General features: G+C 59.8%; 1 protein-coding gene across 1 annotated transcript in view; it reads right to left on the bottom strand.

Annotated features, from left to right (window-relative positions):
- SLIT3 (slit guidance ligand 3) overlaps nucleotides 1–20,590 on the bottom strand; it is a 514,410-nt gene that overhangs the window by 32,455 nt on the left and 461,365 nt on the right. The window contains exons 13-17 of the mRNA XM_056107963.1: nucleotides 15,838–15,981; nucleotides 13,768–13,931; nucleotides 2,299–2,449; nucleotides 1,494–1,568; nucleotides 98–241 (exon numbers count right to left, since the gene is read on the bottom strand). Of these exons, the coding sequence (XP_055963938.1) occupies nucleotides 98–241; nucleotides 1,494–1,568; nucleotides 2,299–2,449; nucleotides 13,768–13,931; nucleotides 15,838–15,981 (678 nt within the window). The remainder of the gene's footprint in view (nucleotides 1–97; nucleotides 242–1,493; nucleotides 1,569–2,298; nucleotides 2,450–13,767; nucleotides 13,932–15,837; nucleotides 15,982–20,590) is intronic.

The raw sequence follows: 20,590 nt of genomic DNA, 5'->3' as shown, positions 1-20,590 counted from the left end.
TTTCTCGATAGAGCCAAGCATGCTAAGTCCCTTCCCTCCAGGGCGGGGAGAAGGGTCCCGCGGGCCGCCCTCGGGGTCCCTGGGCTGGGGCACTCACAGGGTCTTCAGGCCGCTGAGGCCGCGGAACATGCGTCCGTGCACCGTCTCCAGCTGGTTCCCGGTCAGCATCAGCTCCTGCACGCTGGCCGCTCCGTCGAAGGCACCCTCTCGCACCTCCTTGATCTTATTGTTACTCAGGTTTCTGGAAGGAAGAGACGGAAGGGCTCAGCGTTTCCCTCTGGCCTGGGACCTGAATACCGTTTCCCTGGGGGTGGGGAGGGCGTCCCATTGGCTGGCCCCGAGTGGTGAGACAGACTGGCCAGGTGTGCGGCCAGTTGCTTCTGGTCCCTGCCCTGCAGATTTACAAACGATGTCCACCCTCCCAAAAGACATCCGCTTCAGACAAGCACAAGAGCTCGAAGAGCCTCCGTGCTCCCTGCAACTGCCTTGCTGTTGGTTGGTTTGGTTGTTCTTTTTTTGGGGGGGGGCGTCACACCCGGCGACACACAAGGGTTCCTTCTGGCTCATGCACTCAGGAATTACTCCTGGCGGTGCTCAGGGAACCCTACGGGATGCTGGGAATCAAACCCGGGTCGGCCGTGTGCAAGGCAAACGCCCTCCCTGTTGAGCTATCACTCCGGCCCCTGGCTCGGTTGTTCCTGAGACCACACCTGGCGATGCTCAGGGCTTACTCCTGGCTCTGTGCTCAGGGATCACTCCTGGAAGTGCTCAGGAGGGGTCTACGGGATGCCGTAGATTGAATCTGGGTCAGCTGCCTGCAAGGCAAGCGCCTACCTCATTGTACCATCACTTTTGCTCTTTTGGGGGGACGGGGAGGGGCGGTCCACCTGACTTTCACATGTATGTGCATGTGTAGACTTGTGCCCCTGTCATTGTTGGATAAAATCACGTTTCCCCATAGGTGGAGGCAGGTGGTCATGGGCTACATCTTGGCCCCTGCGTGCAGCCACCCTCTAACCTGGGACCCGTTGTCCCTGCATCCTGTTACAGAGGCCCGAGGGCTGGTGCCAGGAGGGGCTGCAGGCGAGGAGGGCAGGATGGAGAGAGCCAGGCTCTGAGGAGACCTAGGAGGGTGGAAGTGGGTGGCCTGGGGTAGGAGCGGTTCCTTAGCGCTGGCTGAAGGAGCAGAAGCGCCGAGAACAAGTTGAAGATAAGGCGTGGTCTCCGCAGTAGCCAAAGCCATCAGGGAAAAAATAAACCAGCTGCCACCGTGGCACTGCCCTGCTGGGGAACGCAGCCAGTGGGAGGCGGTGTGTGTGTGTGTGTGTGTGTGTGTGTGTGTGTGTGTGTGTGTGTGCCTCCCAGCTCCAATTCAATTGCAGTAACCACCATTTCTGACTTCCAGCTCCCAGCTCCGCAGACCCCGGGGAGGTGGGGTAGGGGTGGGGGTGGGGGTGTGAAAGCAGACGCGCCCCGGCCCAGGGTCCACTTACATCTTCCGCAGGTTGGGAAGCTTCTTGAAGATGCCCGTGGCCTCCAGCACGGAGATCTCATTGTCATTCAGCCGCCTGCGTGGGAAGCAGCAAAGGGGTGAGGGTGGCTGGTCAGCTGTGGGGGAGTCCCCCCCCCTCGCTTCTTCCTGCCTTGCCGCGCCCACAGCTGTGGGGCCACCTGGACACAGAGCTGGGCAGAGCCACGTGGTGGCCGAGAGGGAGGACCAGGCCGGCCGCACCCTCCAGGTGCCATTTGTGGATTCCCAGAGACGGTGGCAGTGGAAACAACCCCGCGGCCAGGGGAAGGGGGGCGGCAGGGGCTGTCTCCGTGATCATGGCCCTCTGCCTCAGTTTCCCCAACCACCCACGCTTTACGCTGAGTCTGAGTGTTGGAGAGAAGCAGCGACCTGTCCCGTCGCAGGCAGAGGGAGAGCCAGGGTGGGAGGGTCAGCCGGACCCTGCTGGGAGGTTTCAGGCTGTCCCCTGACACAGCCTGGGCCCTGGAGCCTGGGACACGGACGTCCCACATGCTGCTGTTGTGGCCCTAATGCATGGGTGGGGGGTTTTGCGTGCTCATCCCCTCATCACATCCCCAGAGGCTGAACGAACTGGGGTCAGCCACGGCGCTGAGCAGGTGTGGGTGGAGGAGAGCATGGCGGTCCCCCCCACCCCCACTCCCACAGCGCGCATGGGCCTTGCTTGGGCAGATGCAGGGGCTGGGGTCGGCCTGAGCAGGTGCTGGGGGGCGGGTGGGCCGCGCCTAGGCAGGTGGTGCTGAGTCGGGCGGGGAGAAGGGCGCACTTACAGGTCGGTGACGTATTCGGGGAGGTGGCTGGGGATGCGGGACAGCTTCTGGTTGGAGCAGTCCACGACGGTGCCCTCGCAGCGGCACTTCTCGGGGCACACGAGGTCCATGAAGCACGAGCTGCTGAAGCGGCTGCGGTAATCCTCCGAGCCTGGGCGGAGCCAGAGGGGGCGGGGTCAGAGGGGGCGGGGCCAGATGAGGATGGAGCCAGGGGCGGAGCCAGATGAGGCAGGGCCAGATGGGGAGAGGCTAGATGGGGCGGGTTCAGAGGGGGCGGAGCCAGGTGAGGGCGGAGCCAGAGGGGCGGGGCTAGATGGGGCGGGACCAGAGGGGGCTGAGCCAGATGAGGATGGAGTCAGAGTAAGATGAGGGCGGAGCCAAAGAGGCGGAGTCAAATGAGGGAGGAGCCAGAGGGGGCATGGCCAGAGGGAGTGGAGGCAGATGAGGATGGAGCCAGGGGCGGAGCCACATGGGGCAGGGCCAGATGGGATGGGGCCAGGTGAGGGCAGAGCCAGAGGGGTGGGGCCGGAGGGGGCGGGGCCGCAGGGGACAGTGCCAGATGAGGATGTAGCGGGGCGGAGCCAGATGGGGCGGGGCCAGGTGATGGCAGAGCCAGAAGGGCGGGTTCAGAGGGGGAGGAGCCAGAGGGCAGAGTCAGGTGAGGGTGGAGCCAGAGAGTTCGGGTCCAGAGGGGATGGGGCCAGACGGGTCGGGGCCAGAGGGGGCTGAGCCAGATGAAGATGGAGCCAGAGTAAGACGAGGGCGGAGCCAGGGAGGCGGAGTCAAATGAAGGCGGAGCCAGGGAGGCGGAGTCAAATGAGGGTGGAGCCAGGGAGGTGGAGTCAAATGAGGGCGGAGTCAGGGAGACAGAGTCAAATGAGGGCGGAGCCACAGCGGTGGAGTCATATGAGGGCGGAGCCAGAGGGGCTTCTCTGTGTGTGTGTGTGTGTGTGTGTGTGTGTGGGTGGGTGTGTGTGTGTCTGGGGAATAAACAGGGTGTCTAGACAGGCACAGTGCCGCCCTGTGGGGCCCACCATCCCCTTGGCAGGCTCTTTCTCCCACTCAGTCCTGGTCACTCACGACATGGGGTCCTCAGGGGTCCTTTCTGGGGAGCCCGCAGGAGGGAGGAGGCATGTGGCTGCAGAACTGGGCCTCAGCTTTCATGGGCCACTTGGTCCTGACCTCCTGTCCACCCAATTCCCTCCCAGTTGATGTCCCTCTGCATGTCCAAATGAGAGGCAGGTGGTAGGCTGGCACAAGAGGGCTATGTGGCGACTGGTCCCAGGTGGCAGGAAACAGGGATGAGAGAATGGGGGGTGGGGGTCTGTGGCCACCGTGCATGGGGATTGATTCTGGGGTCCCCCAAAGTCCTGGCTCAAGGGACCCTTGTGAAGGGGCCTGGGTTTGATCCCTGGCCCCACATGGTCCCCCCAAGCATCCCTGGGTGTAGCCTGGAGGCTCCCCAGAGCCTTGGTGAGCCCAAAGAAGAAAAACAGATTTAAAAAACATATATACATACAGGTCATGAAATGTTTTAATGTCTGCATTTTATTTTATTTTTAATATATCTAATGGTGCTTAGGGGCCCAGATGTGGTGCCTGGGATTGATTTGGCTTGATGACAGGCAAACCAAGCACCTGTACTACATCTCTGGCCCACACATTTGAATTTTGTTCTTTTTTTGGGAAGTCACACCCAACAGTGCTCAGGAATCACTCCTGGCAGTCTCAGGGGACCTTATGGGGTGCTGGGAATCGAACCCAGCTCAACCGCGTGTAAGGCAGGCGCCCTACCCATAGTGCTATCTCTCTGGCCCCTCATTTGAATTTTAAATGCTGTGAAGATGGACACCACCCAGATTCAACCCCTGTGCAAGAGCGCCCCTGGGGGGCTGGAAGGAGTCAGGGCTCAGAGTTATTCCATCTGCAGGGGAATTTCTCTTCAGGCCACAGAGCTATGGACCAAGCAAGGGTGGGGTACCTGGAGATGGGGGGGGGGGCGCTGATCTGACAATCAGGCTCGGGGTGAGGGAGATGAGAGTTAGAGCCTGGGTGAAAATGCTGGACCACTTCCCAGGGTCCGCTGATTGGACGATGGGAAAGGTCCTTCCCGCCCCCTCTATGGGCCCACCAATCCCACCAGAGGGAACAAGGAAGCTGCCAGGGACGTGGCTCTAGCTGTCTCCCCCTCCACATTTCGTGGACATGAAGTTAAGAGCAAAGGTGTCTGGGGTTACCATCTGTCTCAGGCACAATAGGGTGGGGGTGGGGTCCCGCCTGCAAGCAGAAAGGGTCTGAGGGTGTGGGCATTGTTCCAGGCTGAGCTGGGCAGCAGTGACCATACGGGCCAGGGGGTCACGGAGTCGTAAGTGCCATAGAAGCCCCACGAGAGGAACATCTCCCGCCGGCGCCCTCGGCCTGTCAGCCTTGTCTGTGATCACGACACCCGCCAGTGCCTTAATTTACATGCCCTGCGAGGGGCTGGCATCAATGGGATGATCCCAGTGGCCAAGGGCGGAGCCACAAGGTGTGAAGCCAGAGTAAGATGAGGGCGGAGCCAAAGAGGCGGAGTCAAATGAGAACCCGCCCCCATCATGAGGCAGGGGTGGTGGTGGGGATGGGGGATAGACTGAGGCAGAGGAGACGGAGAGAGTTGAGTGTTTAGAATGGGATCAAGAGTTGTGTGTGTGTGTGTGTGTGTGTGTGTGTGTGATGCCACGCCTGAACCGTGTGGTACATCTGGCATGGGTGGCTCTCATGTGACGCTTTCACAGGATAAACGTCCTGGGGGTAGGTATTTACTGAGCACCCCCTTCCCTCACACACACCACCACTGGCCGACCTCTTTGAACTTCAGAGGAGTGGGTCCCCCCCTTATCCCCCCACCCCTCATTCAATCCTGGCAACAACCCTGAAATGATTTTTTTTTCTTTTGACCTGGTGGTGCTCAGGGCTGACTCCTGGCCCTGCACTCAGGGATCACTCCTAGTGGTGCTCGGGGGACCCTATGGGATGCTGGGGATCGAACCTGGGTTGGCCGCGTGCCAGGCAAGTGCCCCCTCCCCGCTGTCCTGTGGCTCTGGCCCTACCCTGAAGTGATTCTGTGTCTAGTAACGGACTAGGAGAGTGAGGCCACCAGTGTAGGCCGCTGGGGGCAGGAGGACGCACCCAAGGGGACTATCCATCCCTGGGGGCCCCCCACCTGACTGCACATGTGCTTCTGGACCCCACCTCCGTCCCTGTACTTGGGCCTGCAGGGGGCCTGGACGATGCTTTCCCTAAAGGCAGGAAGCCCCCCTGCCTTGGCTCCCAGGGGTGCCCCCCCGAGAAAGGCAGGTATCAGGGGGCCCCGCCTCATCCCCTCACCTCCCTCCTACGTGCCCTGGTCACTTGGGCATCTTCCTGGGCACATGTCCCTCTCTGAGTCCCCTTCCCCGCACAGGACGTGTGTGATGAGGTACAGGGGTGTTCGGAGCACAGCAGAGCTTCCTGGAGGCAGCACCCCTCAAACGCGCTGCCCTTGTCCTCGGGCCTGTGGCGGAGCTGGAAGGGGTGGGCAGCTGAGCTGCTTTAATGAACCAATCCTACAACTAGATTCACTGGACAAAGCTCTCCCCCCACACCCACACACACTCTATACCTCCGCTGCAGTTTCTGCTGAGAGCGAGGGGTTGGGTATCATCTTTATCAGGTGGGAGGCAGATGTGTTTCACACGGGGTGTGCGGGCAATCTCCGTCCCGAGAGCTGGTTCCCCCCTGCCCCGTCCCCCACTCCTGGCGCCCGAGGAAGCTGTGTCCGCCTTCGCTTCCTGTTCCATCCCGGCACTGTGCCAATGACTCTGTCCGATGCTCGTCACGGCCCCCAAGTCTTTTTTTTTTTTTTTTTCTTAACGTTCCCAGAGCTTTAAAAGTCAATTTCCATCTCCAGGCCTATCCGTCACTGCCAGAAATGCTTAGCCGGAGATGAGGAAGGATAGTGGGATCACGTTGGCTCCTTCTCTTTGGGGCCTGCTGGGAGGGACCAGCAAAGGTCATGGGCACCCCCGAGACCCTTGCTTCTGGCTCTGGGGAGCACTGATGTCCTGGGGGGTGTCACTCTCTCGCCCCTCTCCCCAGCCTTCGTGGGCAGCTCGGAGCCACGGGACAGTGGATGACAGAGGACACTCAGCACAGGATGGCGGAGGAGTTTAATAGACAGAGCCGGAGAAGACCCACATCCCCCCTGCCTTGTGTCCATCTTAGGGGTCGCTGAGGGGACGGAAGCAGGAGGTTCAGAGGGGTTTGGTGGGTCCGGGGCAGAGGGGCGGGGGTGGGCAGGCGGGGAGGTGTGCCCAGAGCTTTCCTCCTCTCATCCTTTGGTCACCAGCATGTGGAGCCGAAGTCAGAGACTGTTCACGTGTGCTGCCCGCCATGGTGCTGCTACTCTGTGTGTGTGTGTGTGTGTGTGTGTGTGTGTGTGTGCGCGCGCGCGCGCGCGCGCGCATGCCCTGGCCCCCAACCCCTGGCCTAAGGTGAGCAGGGGTGAGAGGAGTCAGGGGGGGGGAATAACAGAAAGAGGAATTAGGGCAGGCGGGGAGGGGGCGCCTTGCAGGGGGTTCATCAGCTTGCAAGGAAAGTTACGTGGGTGAGAAGAGGCCGTCAGAGTGTGCTGAGTAGAACCGCGACAGAGAGAGAGAGAGACGGAGAGAGAGAGACATCGAGCGAGCGAGGCTGGCCAGAGTTCTCTATCCATGGGCAGAATTTCTGCTGAGAGCAGCCCCCCAAGGGGGCGCAAGTTTCAGAGGGGCCTGGACACTGCCCAGTCCTACGAGGCCGTTGCTGCCCGCCCCCCCCCTCACCCCCCACACCCGGGGAACACCAAACGGGCTAAGAATGTTTCCTGGCAGAGGCTCCCGGTACCCACAGTCCTCGTTCTCTCAGAACGGAAGGGGACACCCCTCTGGAACAGGCATTCCCTTTTCTTTCTACTGATTCCAGTCTGGAGCCTGTTTGGTTTTACGACCCCCGGCCGAGAATTCTGGCTGTCGATTGCTCTTTCTACGGAAAAGACTCATCCCGCGAACCCCAGCAGTTGCTGGGGATGGCGCTTAGGGGTCGTCAGCCCTCTGGGTCACATCCCAGCCTACAGCGTTCTGGGCTGGGGGCTGAGTCCCCCCTCCCCGCCGGTGCGGGAATGAGGAGGGAGTGACCCCAGGTGTTGTGGGACACCCCCACCGGCCCCCGTGTCTGGTGTCCAGCACGAGGCCCCAGCTGACGTTAAAACCACGAGATCAGCAGGCCTGACCATTGACGGTTTAATCGAGAAACCAGCAGGTCGGGAGGGAGGCTCCCGGGGGAGGGGGGCATCCTTCCCTCTTGTGGGCTCTGTGGACAGTGTCTGTAGGACCCCATGGGGCGTCGAGGAAGGCAAGGGTTGGCACTTTGGTCCCCTGCTCACGTGAACGCGACGGGCTAGTCTCCCGCGGTCCGTCCGCCTCTCCCCACCCTCAGGCTCGCTCCTGACGCTTCCCAGAAGGGGGCCGGGTGAGGGGCTGGTCCTCCTGGGGGTGAGCTACCGAGGGGAAGTGGGGGCCCTCTGAACGCGGAAGGCCCTCTGCGTGCAGGAAGACACGCCAAGGTCCTGGGGTACGGACCCCAGGCAGGGGCCAAGATCCCCTGGGAGGTGTGTGCTTGTGTGAGAGCGTGTGTGAGTGCGTGTGTGTGTGTGTTCCTCCCAACTGCTTCTCTGAGCCTGTTCTGTGGTGTGGGTCCTGGCGTGTGTGTGTTGGGGGGGTCCCCTCTGTGATGTGTATCATGGTGTGTGTGCGTGTGTGTGTGTGCTTGTGTGTGTGCGTGCGTGTGTGTGTGGGTGCCCCTCTATGGTGTGGATCCCGTGTGTGTGTGTGTGTGTGTGTCCCTCTGGTGTGGATCCTGGTGTGTGTGTGTATGTGCACGCGCGGGTCCCTCTGTAGTGTGCATCCTGGTGTGTGTGTGTGTGTGTGTGTGTGTGTGTGTGTGTGCATGGGTCCCCTCTGCAGTGTGGATCCTGGTGTGTGTGTGTCCCTCTGTGGTGTGGATCTCGTGTGTGTGTGTGTCTGCGCGGAGGGGTCCCCTCTGTAGTGTGGATCCTGGTGTGTGTGTGTGTGTGTCTCCCTCTGCGGTGTGGATCTTATGTGTATGTGTGTGTGTGTGTGGGGGGGTCCCCTCTGTAGTGTGGATCCTGGTGTGTATATTGTGTTCCCCTGTAGTATGGATCCTGGTGTGTGTGTGTATGTGTGTGCGTGTGTGTGCGTGTCCCTCTGTAGTGTGGATCCTGGTGTATGTGTGTACGTGTGTCCCTCTGTGGCGTGGATCCTGGTGTGTGTGTGTGTGTGTGTGTGTGTGTGTGGGTCCTCTCTGTAGTGTGGATCCTGGTGTGTGTATTGCATTCCTCTGTAGTATGGATCCTGGTGTGTGTGTGTGTGTATGTGTGTGCGTGTGTGTGCGTGTCCCTCTGTAGCGTGGATCCTGGTGTATGTGTGTACGTGTGTCCCTCTGTGGCGTGGATCCTGGTGTGTGTGTGTGTGCGTGCGTGTGTGTGCGTGTCCCTCTGTAGCGTGGATCCTGGTGTATGTGTGTACGTGTGTTCCTCTGTGGCGTGGATCCTGGTGTGTGTGTGTGTGTGTGTGCGCGTGCACGCGCGGGTCCCCTTTGTAGTGTGCATCCTGGTGTGTGTGTGTCCCTCTGTGGTATGGATCCTGATGTGCGTGCGTGTGTGCGGGTCCCTCTGTGGTGTGGGTCCTGGCGGGGCGGGGGGCGGCGGCGGGACCCCTCCAGGCCCGGGCGCGGCAGAGGTGGGCCGAGGCGGTCCGGAGCAGAGAAGAGGCGTCCAGCGGCGGCGGCCATGCTGCAGGAGAGCGCGGAGCTTTCCGCGGTGCTTGACAGAACCATGTTCCGTTTGCATCGTTCCACCACATGGTTAGATCAAGCACAAGGGAAAGCGCCGCGGCCAGGCGGCCGGCGAGAGTCAAGAGTCAAGGCCGGGGAGGAGAGAGACAGAGAGAGAGACAGGGAGAGAGAGAGAGAGAGAGAGAGGGGAAGCAGCGTGGAGAAGCGGCAGCCGGGGCGGGGGCGGGGGGCCTGCGGGGGTCGCGCCCCTCCCGAGACAGTCGCCCCAGCGCCTGCCCGGTCCCCTCCCCTGGCCCGCCCAGACTCAGGAGGGGGCGCAGGGTGGGAGAGTCTGCAGGGCATCCCCGCACTCAGGGCACGGCCCAGACCCTCCCCAAGGGGACCCCGGGGGCCAGAGCGAGCGATAGGACGTTCAACTTGCACGATGCCGACCTGGGTTCGATCCCCAGCATCCCATAGGGTCCCCCGAGCACTGCTGGGGGGCGGGTTCCTGAGTGCAGAGCCAGGAAGAACCCCTGAGCATCGCCGGGTGTGATCCCAACATGCCCCCCCACAAAAAGAAAAAAAAAACAAAAAACAAAGGCCTGAAAAAGAAAAAAAAATTCCAATGGGAGCTACTTGTTGGGGTCACCCAGCTGAGGGGGGCTTCCCAGCCCCCCAACTCTGATAGGCAGAGTGGCCCTACAGTGGCTCTCTACAGGCACGGTGGGGGCCAAGCGCCCAGGGGTCACCCCAGCTGTGGGAGGGGGCGGGAAGTTCCCTGTGGCTCAGAGCCCCCCGTCTCAGCTCTGAGCACCCCCATACCCGCCCCCCCCGCCCCCTGTGCCAGAGCCCCCGTCTTTGCTCCCAGTATTGGGGGAGCTGATGCGTTTCTGCTCTGCGACAGCGCCCAGGGGGGTCTGTCATCCTGGAGTCGCCGTCACCCCTGCCCCACGTGGACCCTCGCTGCCATCTCGCCCCTGACCAAGGGGAGCTGAGCATGTGTGTGACCGGGTGGCAGGCCTGGGGGGTCCCTCCTACACCCACGTTGGAGTGGGGGCCTCTTCCGTCTCTCCGCCGCCTGGACACCCCTCCGTGCCCCCCCCCACCCGAGAGATCTTGAAGAGGTTCCTTTCCCCTTGGGGTCCCCTCCCCTCCCCGGGGAGCAGGGAGCAAGCCACCCCAGGTCTTTCCCACGGACCGTGCACAGTGGTGGGACGGAGGCCAGTGGCTAAGGCTCTCAGCTCTGTGGGGAAGTGGGCATCCCAAGGGAGCCCCTCAGGGGCCACACAAGGACCCACAGGCCCTAGAGCGCGAGTGAAGACAGGAATGGATGGACAGAAACGGGCTGGACCTCTGTGGGCGGAGCTGGCCACCAATGGCCCGGACCACGGATGGCGTACGTTCCCGATCACTGCGCATGGTACATGTGTTGGTGGACCCCTGCCCCCCACTCCAGAAGCCTCTAACTCGGGTATAAGAGCCCCCTCCCCCGCAAACTGCACTTGGGGCTCCGTCCTTTTAAGGAAAGAGCCAGATGGAGGGATAGGATGGCGGGGAGGGCGCTTGCCTTGCGTGCAGTCAAACCAGGTTCCACCCCTGGCATTCCAGAGGGGCCCCCTGAGGCCTGAGTCAGAAGGGGCCCCTGAGTGCAGAGCCGGGAAGAAGTAAGCCCTGAGCCAAAAAAAAAGGTGGGGGGCTGGAAATCTGGAAACGTCTTTTTTCTTTTCGGATCACACCTGGTGATGCTCAGGGGTTACTCCTGGCTCTGCACTCAGGAATTACTCCTGGCGGTACTCGCACCATATGAGATGCTGGGAATTGAACCCGGGTCGGCCGCGTGCAAGGCAAATGCCCTCCCCGCTGTGCTATGGTTCCAGGCCCAGGACTGGAAATTGCTTAGGAGTAAGACAAAAAGTCCCATGTGAACAGCACTTGGGGGGGGGGCATCACTTTCAGCAACAGCCAGACTGAGTCTGCATGGGTAAATACGTGGCCCCATCCACCTCCCCTCAGCCCACCCGTGCCTCCCTGGGGGGGATCTCCCTCCCTCCCCTCTGTACCCCACCCCCACCCCACCCTCATGGCCACTATTATTTTTTTTGCTTTTTGGGGTCACACCCGACGATGCACAGAGGTTACTCCTGGCTCTGCACTCAGGAATGACTCCTGGTGGTGCTCGGGGGACCCTATGGGGTGCTGGGAATCGAACCCGGGTCGGCTCCGTGCAACGCAAACGCCCTCCCCGCTGTGCTATCGCTCCAGCCCCAATGGCCACTTTTGTGGTGTCCGGCACTCCCCGCAAAGTAGATCTCTGCTTCGTCTCCCTCCACACCTGCACCCGGGCTGGGCCATCCCCCTCCTCCCCCTCCGTCTGCCCCTCCCCAGCTCCCCAGAGAAGGGGGGCAATGACAGATGTCAGGTCCGTCAGATGGGGCCTCTCTGAGCGGGTGGCCAAGAGCCTCCAAGCCCAGGGGGACAGCTGGGAGAGCAGATGTCCCTCTGCCCTGCCCGCAGATTGCCTCCTGGGTCTGTCAGGGGTCTTTCCAGGCGGGGGCGGGGTGGCCTTGAGGGAAGGGTGACACACGGAGTTACTCTCTGTTAGAACAGGGCCATGTCACCGCTCCTCCTCCTCCTCCTTCCTCCTCCTCCTCCTCCTCCTCTCCCTCCTCCTTCCTCCTCCTCTTCTTTTTCCTCTTCTTCCTTCCTCCTTCCCCCTCCTCCTCTTTCTTCATCACTGCCTTCTCCTCCTCCTTCCTCCTCCTCTTCTCTTTCTTCTCCTTTTTTCTCCTCTTCCTTCCTTCCTTCCTCCTCCTCCTCTCCCTTCCCCTTCCTCCTCCTCCTCCTCCTCCTCCTCCTCCTCCTCCTCCTCCTCCTCCTCCTCCTCGCCTTCCAGAAAACTCCCAGCTGGCTTCTCTATCACCCCGGCAAGGCCTGAGCAGGTGTGGCCCCAGGCTCTCTACAGATTGGGGGGTGGGGGTTCCTCCCTCACCAGAACTCTTCCGGCTTGGATTGTTCTAGAACACAGCACCTCACCCCAGGCTGCTCCGAGGAGCCCGTGCCCCCCTCCCACCCCGCACTAGAGCAGAGCCTTCTTTGGCGGCTTGCCCGCTTGGGGGAAGCTGCTCAGAGACCCCAAGCACAGGGGGTGGGAGGCGGAGCTGCCCCCTGGGAAAGGGCTTCCGGCTGGGTGCTCTGTCTCCCACTTGGTTCTGGCCCGCACCCTGGGTGGGCCCCCACACCCATGGTCATTTTAAAACGGGGCGGGGGCTGTGTCTATGCCACTCCTCCTGCAGGGCCTGGACATCCATCTGGGCCCAAGAGCCGGACAGACCCCAGCCGGAAAGGCCCCCTCCCGCAAACCTTCTCCTCTGTCTCCAGCCTGTGTCCCAGTACCACGGGCAAGAGAGAGAGCCAAGGCTGGCCGGAAGGACAGAAGGACGCACTCCGGGGCAGATGTGCTCCCTTCCCTGGTGTCCCACACGGGGTGTCCCCGGCATGGCCCTGCCCCAAAACGTCCAGAAATGCCCAGCCCAAAGTCGGCTCTGGAAACGGTCCTTTCCCTGGAGTGCTGGGGGCAGGAGGGTGTGGCCGGGGCCCGGGGAGGGGTGGCCACAGCGGGCACAGTGCACCTGCTGCCACCAGTCTATGACTGCTGGTCTCGTGCGGGTCCGAGGCCTGTGCTGGCCCGCTCCCCAGGACAAAGGGGACTGACGAAGGGGCGTGTTCTGGGGACAGGCAGCGGAGGGGTTGGGGTGGGGGGGGTCTTGTCGATGACACGCAGCATGTGGGGCTTGGTCGGACTGCCCGGACCCTGTCCCCGGCCCCTCCATCAATCTCCCACCATGAGGCCCACGAAGCTAATGGGAGCGTTTCCCCCAGTGGCAAGCCGCTTGGAAGCACCTGGACATCGGCAGGCCGGGAGGGACAGGGACTTCTGTTTCCGAGGGGTCCCCCCCTTTGCCGCCTCCCACCGTGTCCTGCCTGGACGTGGTGGCGGGCAGGGGGGTGGTGCTCTGGGGAGTGGACGGCAGCGTGTTGCCCCAGTGTGTGTGTCTGGCTTTTTTCCCCCCACCATTGAAGAGCGCCCCCTGCAGGCGAGGCTGAACCCTGAAATGCTCTGTGCTCTGGGGGGAAGGGGGCTCAGAAGGGGGATGCAGGACCCCTCACCTCGCCCTTACCCCCACTCCCAGGACTAGGCCGTCCGTTTCTTCCTCTGTCATCACTCTGGGAAGCAGAATGTTGAAGGGACAGCAGCCTTGCGAGGCGGACAGGGGTGAGTGAGGGGGATCTTGGGGGAGGGGGTGGGCAGGTGGCTGGGGCTTCAGCTCAGCCCAGAGTGAGGCTGGGGTTGAGCGTGCAGCTGTGTGTGTGTATGTGTGTGTGTGTGTGTGTGTGTGTGTGTGTAAGAGAGAGAGAGAGTTAAAATCCATCAGGTAATTGGTTTTCTGCAGGGCTAACTGAATTTCCCCAATTTAATTTGCAAAGCAGCATCCCGGGAGCCATCCCAGCGCCTGCCTCCTCCAGATTGGATTAGGGGCCCTCTGGGGAGTGGGGGGTGGCGGGTGGCAGGGGCGGGGAGGGCGTCAGCCCGCCCGGAGCAGCCTTGGATGGCGGCTTTACCTGAGCAGCGGAACTTCTTGCTCTTGATCTGGCCGATGCGCTTGTTGGCCAGGCGGCGGGGGCCGCTGCAGCGGGCGCCGCTCGTCTCGATGGGGTTGTCCTGGAGGAACTCGGCCAGCCACTTCAGGTGACAGTCGCACACGAACGGGTTCTGGGCCAGGTGGCTGCGGGAGGGACGAGGCAGTGAGGGGTGAGGGGGATGCAGCCTAGAGGGTGTACACATGGCCCTGCCCGGCCGGGGACGGCATCTGGGCGGTTCAGAGATAGACGTCCACCCCCCTACCCCCGCCCCCCATGGCCCCGGCACCCTTTACCTTGCAGATGGGTCTCAGCGAGGGAACTGGACCCTCTGATGGCCAGGACCAGTTGGTGTGTGTGTGTGCGTGTGCATGCATGCGTGTGTACACGCATGTGCATGTGTGTGCATATGTGCATACGTGCATGTGCGTGTATGTGCGTGCGTGTGTGCATGTGTGTGCGTGCACACTCTGTATATGCGTGTGTGCATGTGCACGTGTGTGCATGCATGCGTGTGTGCATGCGTGTGCATATGTGTGCGTGTATGTGTGCACATCTGTGCATGTGTGTGCATCTGTGTGTCTATGCATATGTGCGCATGTGTGCATGCATGTGTGTGCAGGCGTGCACGCATGTCTGTGTGTGCATGCACGCATGTATGCGCTTGTGTGTGCATATGCATGTGTGTGCGCACATGTGTGCTTGTGTGTGCACATGTGTGTGCATATGCATGTGTGTGTGGACACGTGTGTTTGCATGTGCACGTGTGTGCGCATGTGCGTGCGCATGTGTGAGTGTGTGTCTGTGTATGTGCATGTGCGTGTGTGCACGCCAAGCTGTTCCCAGCACAGTCCCCACAACTCCCGTCTCTACCCATTTTGTTAACTTTTTTGTGTTCGGGGGCCACACCTGGCGATGCTCAGGACCGACCCCTGGCTCTGCACTCAGGGGTCCCTCCCGGTGGTGCTGGGGAAACCCACTGGGGATGCCGTGGATAGAAACTAAGTTGGCCGGTTGCAAAGCCCGTGCCCTCCCCGCAGTCCTATGGCTCCAGACCCTGGACCTGTATTCCAATTCCATGCAACTGCAAAGCAAGGCCCCGGCTTGTGCCCTGTGCCCAGGGTGCTCGGCCACCTTCATTTCTCCGAGCCCAGGGACATGCACCTCAGCAGCAGTGGACACCCCGGGCCCACATGTGGCAGGACGCGGCTCCCACGAATCCCAGCCAGCTCTGATCCCTGGGAGCCCCTTGGCTGGTGCCCCGTACGCCAGTGACTGAGCCGGGTGCCCTGGACTCACTGCTGGGACTACCGTGCAGTAACATGGGCTTGTGTGTGCATATGCACCTGGGGGCTGAGGAGGGCCCGGGTGGCGCTCAGCCCAGAGGACAGGGGCTCAGTGGGCAGCTCAGGAGCCTGCCGGGACGCACCTCAGCTCTCTCCCTCGCTGTGCAGCCCTGGGCCTCTCTGGGCTGTGGCTTCCGCTGCAGGAATGGGGGTGGGGTGGGGATAAAGATAACAGGGGGCTGGAGTGATAGCACAGCAAGGAGGGTGTGTGCCTTGCATGCAGCCGACCTGGGTTCGATTCCCAGCCCCCATAGGGTCCCCCCGAGTACCGCCAGGAGTAATTCCTGAGTGCAGAGCCAGGAGTAACCCCTGTGCATCACCGGGTGTGACCCAAAAAGATAAAAAAAAAGATAACGTGGTTGGGGCCAGAGATACTCCAGCGGGGAGGGCGTTTGCCTTGCAGGCAGCTGACCTGAGTTAGGTCCCCGGCATCCCATAGGGTCCCCCGAGCACAGCCAGGAGTAATTTTCCAGAGTGCAGAGCTAGAATCAGCCCTGAGCATCGCCGGGTGTGACTCCCCCCCCACAATATATATATATATATATATATATATATATATATATATATAAAGGTAACAGGTTTCAATGAGGTCTCGGGGTCTAGAAACGCCATGGGAGGGACCCCCTGTCCTTGTCTTCTCTCCTCATACTCCCTAGACTCGTTCCAGGGGGTTCTGGGGTCTGGGGGCTGCCCGCGGCCTACTCACAGGGTCTGGATGGCCTGCAGCGGGGCGAAGAGCCCCTTGCTGATGGTCTGCAGCTTGTTGTCGTACAGGGACAGCAGACTGAGGCTGCGCAGGTCCTGGAAGGTGCTCACACGAAGGCAGTTGATCTTGTTGGCGTTCAGGAGGCTGCAAGCAAGCAGACCTGGTGACTGGCCATGCCTTGTTGTCCCCCTGGCCCCCCTCCCCCATTCCCCTCAGTCTCATCCCTTCTCACAGGGAGTGCGCGTGAGAGGCACCGGCATTTGTGCGACCCCTAGCGTGTCTGGCAGGGGCACGTGACGCCTAACACCGGAGCCTTCTGGGGGCCCCATGCTCAGGGGTGTGTGTGTGTGTGTGTGTGTGTGTGTGTGTGTGTGTGTGTTGTGGGGGGAGAGAGGAGGGCACACCCGAAATGCGTCCTTAGGAACTTCATTCTCGGCTTGAGGAAGCATCGCTTCCGGGAGTCGAGAGAAAAGTCATGAGACAGGGGTCTCCTGGAAAACTGCTTACAGGGGCCGGAGTGATAGTACAGGGGGTGGGCATTTGCCTTGCATGTGTCCGACCCAGGTTCTATCCCTGACATCCCATAGGATTCCCCTGAGCACCACCAGGAGTGATTCCTGAGTACAGGGCCAGGAGTGATTACTGAGCATCTCTGGGTGTGGCCCCAAACCAAACCAAAACAAAAGAAAGAAAACTCCATAACAGTGCTGTCAGAGCACTTCCTGTGGACAATCTGCACTCGATTTATTTTTGTGGTTCTGGGGTCGAACCCACAGAGTCTCACGTGTAAGGCAAAGGCTTGGCTGTGGAGCCCCAAGCCAGACTCCCCTGGAAATCAGATCCAAGCCAGAGGTCCCCCTCTGGAAAGACGTCATCTAATGAGAGGCATGTGTGCATGCGCAGTGGCTCTCCCTCACACACATGCACAAATACACACACACACACACACACACACACTACCACCACCATCACTTCCACTCTCTCATATACAAACTGTTCCCCACACACATCCTCTCACTCATACATACAGTCCCTCACATATATACTTCCATTCTTTCATAATCACACTGCCCCCCACACACTTCCTCTCACACACATACATCCCCTCTCACACACACATTCCCCCACACACAAACATTCTCTCATACAAACACATATATTTCCTCACACACACATACATTCCCACATACACACACATACATTCCCTCACACACACACAAACATTCCCTCACACACACATACATTCCCTCACACACATATTCCCTCATACACACATATATTCCCTCACACACACAAAAACATTCCCTCATACATGCATTCTCTCATACACACACATACATCCCCTCACTCACACATACATTCCTTCATACACACACTTACAGTCCCTCATACACACACTTATAGTCGCTCATACACACATTTCCACTCTCTCATATACACACTGTCCCCCACACACATACTCTCACACACACATACATTCCCTCATACACACACTTCAGTCCCTCATATACACGCTTCCACTCTCATATACAAACTGTCTCACACAATCTTCTCACACACATACAGTCCCTCACACACACTTCTACTATCTTACATACACACTCTCACATATGTAGCCTCTCACACACACACAGCTTCTGCTCTCTCATACACAGTCTCACACATACATCTTCTCACACACATACACTCCCTCAGATATACTTCTACTCTCTCACTCTCACACACATATACACACTCAGACTCAGGCACACATTCTCCGTAAACACACTTACATTAACTCATATACACACTTCCACTCTCTCACACACATACAAAAACTCAGACACACACCATCAGACATATACTCAGACACACACACAAACGCTCAGATACACATTCTCTCATACACAAACTTCCACTTTCAGTCTCTCACACACTCACACACACAAAGCACTCACATTCTCTGACACACACTTACATTCCCTCAGACATATAATTCCATTCTCTCACACATACACAAACTCAGACACACACCATCAAACATACACTCAGACACACACACTCTCAGACACACATTCTCTCATACACACACTTCCACTCTCACAGTCTCTCATACATTCACACACACACAGAACACTCACATTCTCTCACACACACTTACATTCCTTCATACACACACTTCCACTCTCTCACACACATACACAAACTCAGACAGACAGATACACACGCAGACACACTCATATTCTCCCATACACACACTTCCACCTCATACATACACTTTCACTCACATATACAAACTTCTACTTGACACACACACACACACACACACACACACACACTCAAACATACACTACTCCGACTCAGACAGATTCACATTCTCTACTACACAAACACATTCACCTCCACCCCTAATTTTCGACACAGTTTCCAGAGTTGTAGCACCATCAAGGCCCGTGCAGTTGGCTGGGGCCCATCACCAACACGCAGTCGGCCACGTTTCACAGTGCTCACGGATCCCTCCTGCTCTCTCCGATGCTGGAGAGAAGCCAGTGGCCCCGCAGTGGGGAGTATCAGACACCAGCTGATGGGGGAGGGCTGACCCCAGTGGACGTGACTCTGGGCCCCCTCCTTCCCCAGTCAGCTGGTGGAGGCTGGGATGCTACAGGGCCTCTGGGTGGCCCTCCACACCGCACCCCACACCTCCTCTCGGGGACCCACAGCCCGCAGCTGCCGACAGCAGGGTGCGCTGGCCAGAGAAACACAGTGCCCCCCTCCTTGCTTTGGGGGTGCTTCCTGGTGCTCTACAAGATGCCGGGTGTGAGGGCCACATGCAGTGGGCAGGGGACCAGGAAGGAGCCGTGACATCCTCCCCCTGATCCCAGAGAGCGGACGACGGACCCTGTGGCAAAGAGCACCAGGGGCTTCCCCGAGACCCCCGCTGTTCCTGGCCCTAACGCGGGGCACATTCCCCCTGGGCCCCTCACCCCAGCCCGTCCTCACCCAGGATTCCGAGCTGTCCCCAGGGGTACTTCCTTCCAGACCTTGGGCCTGGGTTCAGCTCACACATACCCACACACATGCCCCCTCCTTCCCCAGCCCAAATCTACATGAACATGTGTGCACATGGGCACCCATACCCACTAGGCACACACACACACACACACACACACACACACACCTCACCCCTCTGGGGCATGGGAGGAAGATGCTAAAGGCCATTGTAGTTGGGTGGGTTAAAAAAAAAGAGGCCACTGAGGCTGGAGCGATAGCACAGCAGGTAGGGCGTTTGCCTTGCACACAGCTGACCCGGGTTCGATTCCCAGCATTCCATAGGGTTCCCCGAGCACCGCCAGGAGTAATTCCTGAGTGCAGAGCCAGGAGTAACCCTTGAGCATCACTGGGTATGACCCAAAAAGCAAAAAAAAAAAAATACAGAGAAGAGGGTGCTGGCCTTGCACACAATGGACCCGGGTTCGATGCCTGGCACTCCACAGGGTCCTCTAAACTCTACCAGGAGTAATTCCTGAGTGCAGAGCCGGACTCAGCCCTGAGCATCACCGGCTGTAGCCTCAAAGCAAACAAAACAAAACCAAACAAAAACCAACCAACCAAACAAAACCCAATACACGCAAAAGAGAGAAGAAAAAACAGAGGTGGATGGTGGGAACTCCCTGTCCGGCGTGGACAGAACGAAGGAGCTTTGGAATAAAGGACGGGGGTGTGTTTGTGCCGCTCCTTCCAGGAGCCCAGGACTTGAACGGTCTCTGCTGGAGACTGTGGGGGGGGGACTGGTCAGTGAGGAGTGAGGGGCAGCAGTGACCGATGGGCAGGGCCGGCTGCTGGTGGCACAGCTGGGAAGGGAGCCAGTGGCCAGGGCAACCCAGGCTGCTCGACATGCTTGCGGGGACACTCTGCTGAGTGGACACTGCCCAAGGCTGCCCGAGGTGGGAGAGAGAGGAAACAGGACTCTCAGGGGTGCTAGGAGCCCCCTGGGGCCAGGGAGAGGAAATGACGCAGAGGAATCAGAGAGCCTCCAGGCTAAGGAGGAGTGATGCCATCTCCCCAGGGAGACGCCGCCTTCCCCTCCCAGCAGCCTGCCAGCCAGTTGGCAGAGGCGGCTGCTTCCTGCAGGGGGCGCCAGGCCGCCGTGGCCAGGCCACGTCTCCGGAGAGCGGGGCAAGTAGGGGCTTCACCTCCCAGCCCCTCAACTCCACCTGCTCCCCATGGGGCTATTCAAGTGATGTGGCTCTCCTGGGGTAGGGGGCGGGCCGTGATGCCCCGTGAATTTCTGTTCTTCTCAGCTTGGGGCTGGGCGTCGACCCATATTGTCTCTGAACTACTGAAAGAATCCCCCCTTGTGGGGAAGGGCATCGCCACACGCCCGGGCTTCTCCTCCGGGGTTGTTTCCATGCTAGCAGTGATAGCATGGAAGGGTATGCACCCCGACCCACGGAACACGGCACCCCCACACTGACCCCAAGGCCAAGGCCATCCTTGGCCTGCTCTCAGCAGGGGACGAGCTGGACTTCACCAGCCTCCTGGCAGCTGTTGTAACTCAGGGCTTCCCCACACCAGCGCCCACTCCCTACACAGACCCTAACTCAAGGCCCTGGTGGTCCACTGAGGTTTAGGATCTCACATGCACACACACATGCGCACACACACATGCACGCACCTCCCCCCACGCACCTATATACACAAGCACAACATACATGTGTGCTTTGAACATAGGGATACACATGTTCACAATCCCATATGCACGAGTGTGCACACA

The sequence above is a fragment of the Sorex fumeus genome, unplaced genomic scaffold (assembly GCF_029834395.1).
Source record: "Sorex fumeus unplaced genomic scaffold, SorFum_2.1 ptg000187l, whole genome shotgun sequence".
Taxonomy (NCBI): domain Eukaryota; kingdom Metazoa; phylum Chordata; class Mammalia; order Eulipotyphla; family Soricidae; genus Sorex; species Sorex fumeus.
This window is presented reverse-complemented; position numbering and strand designations above follow the sequence as displayed.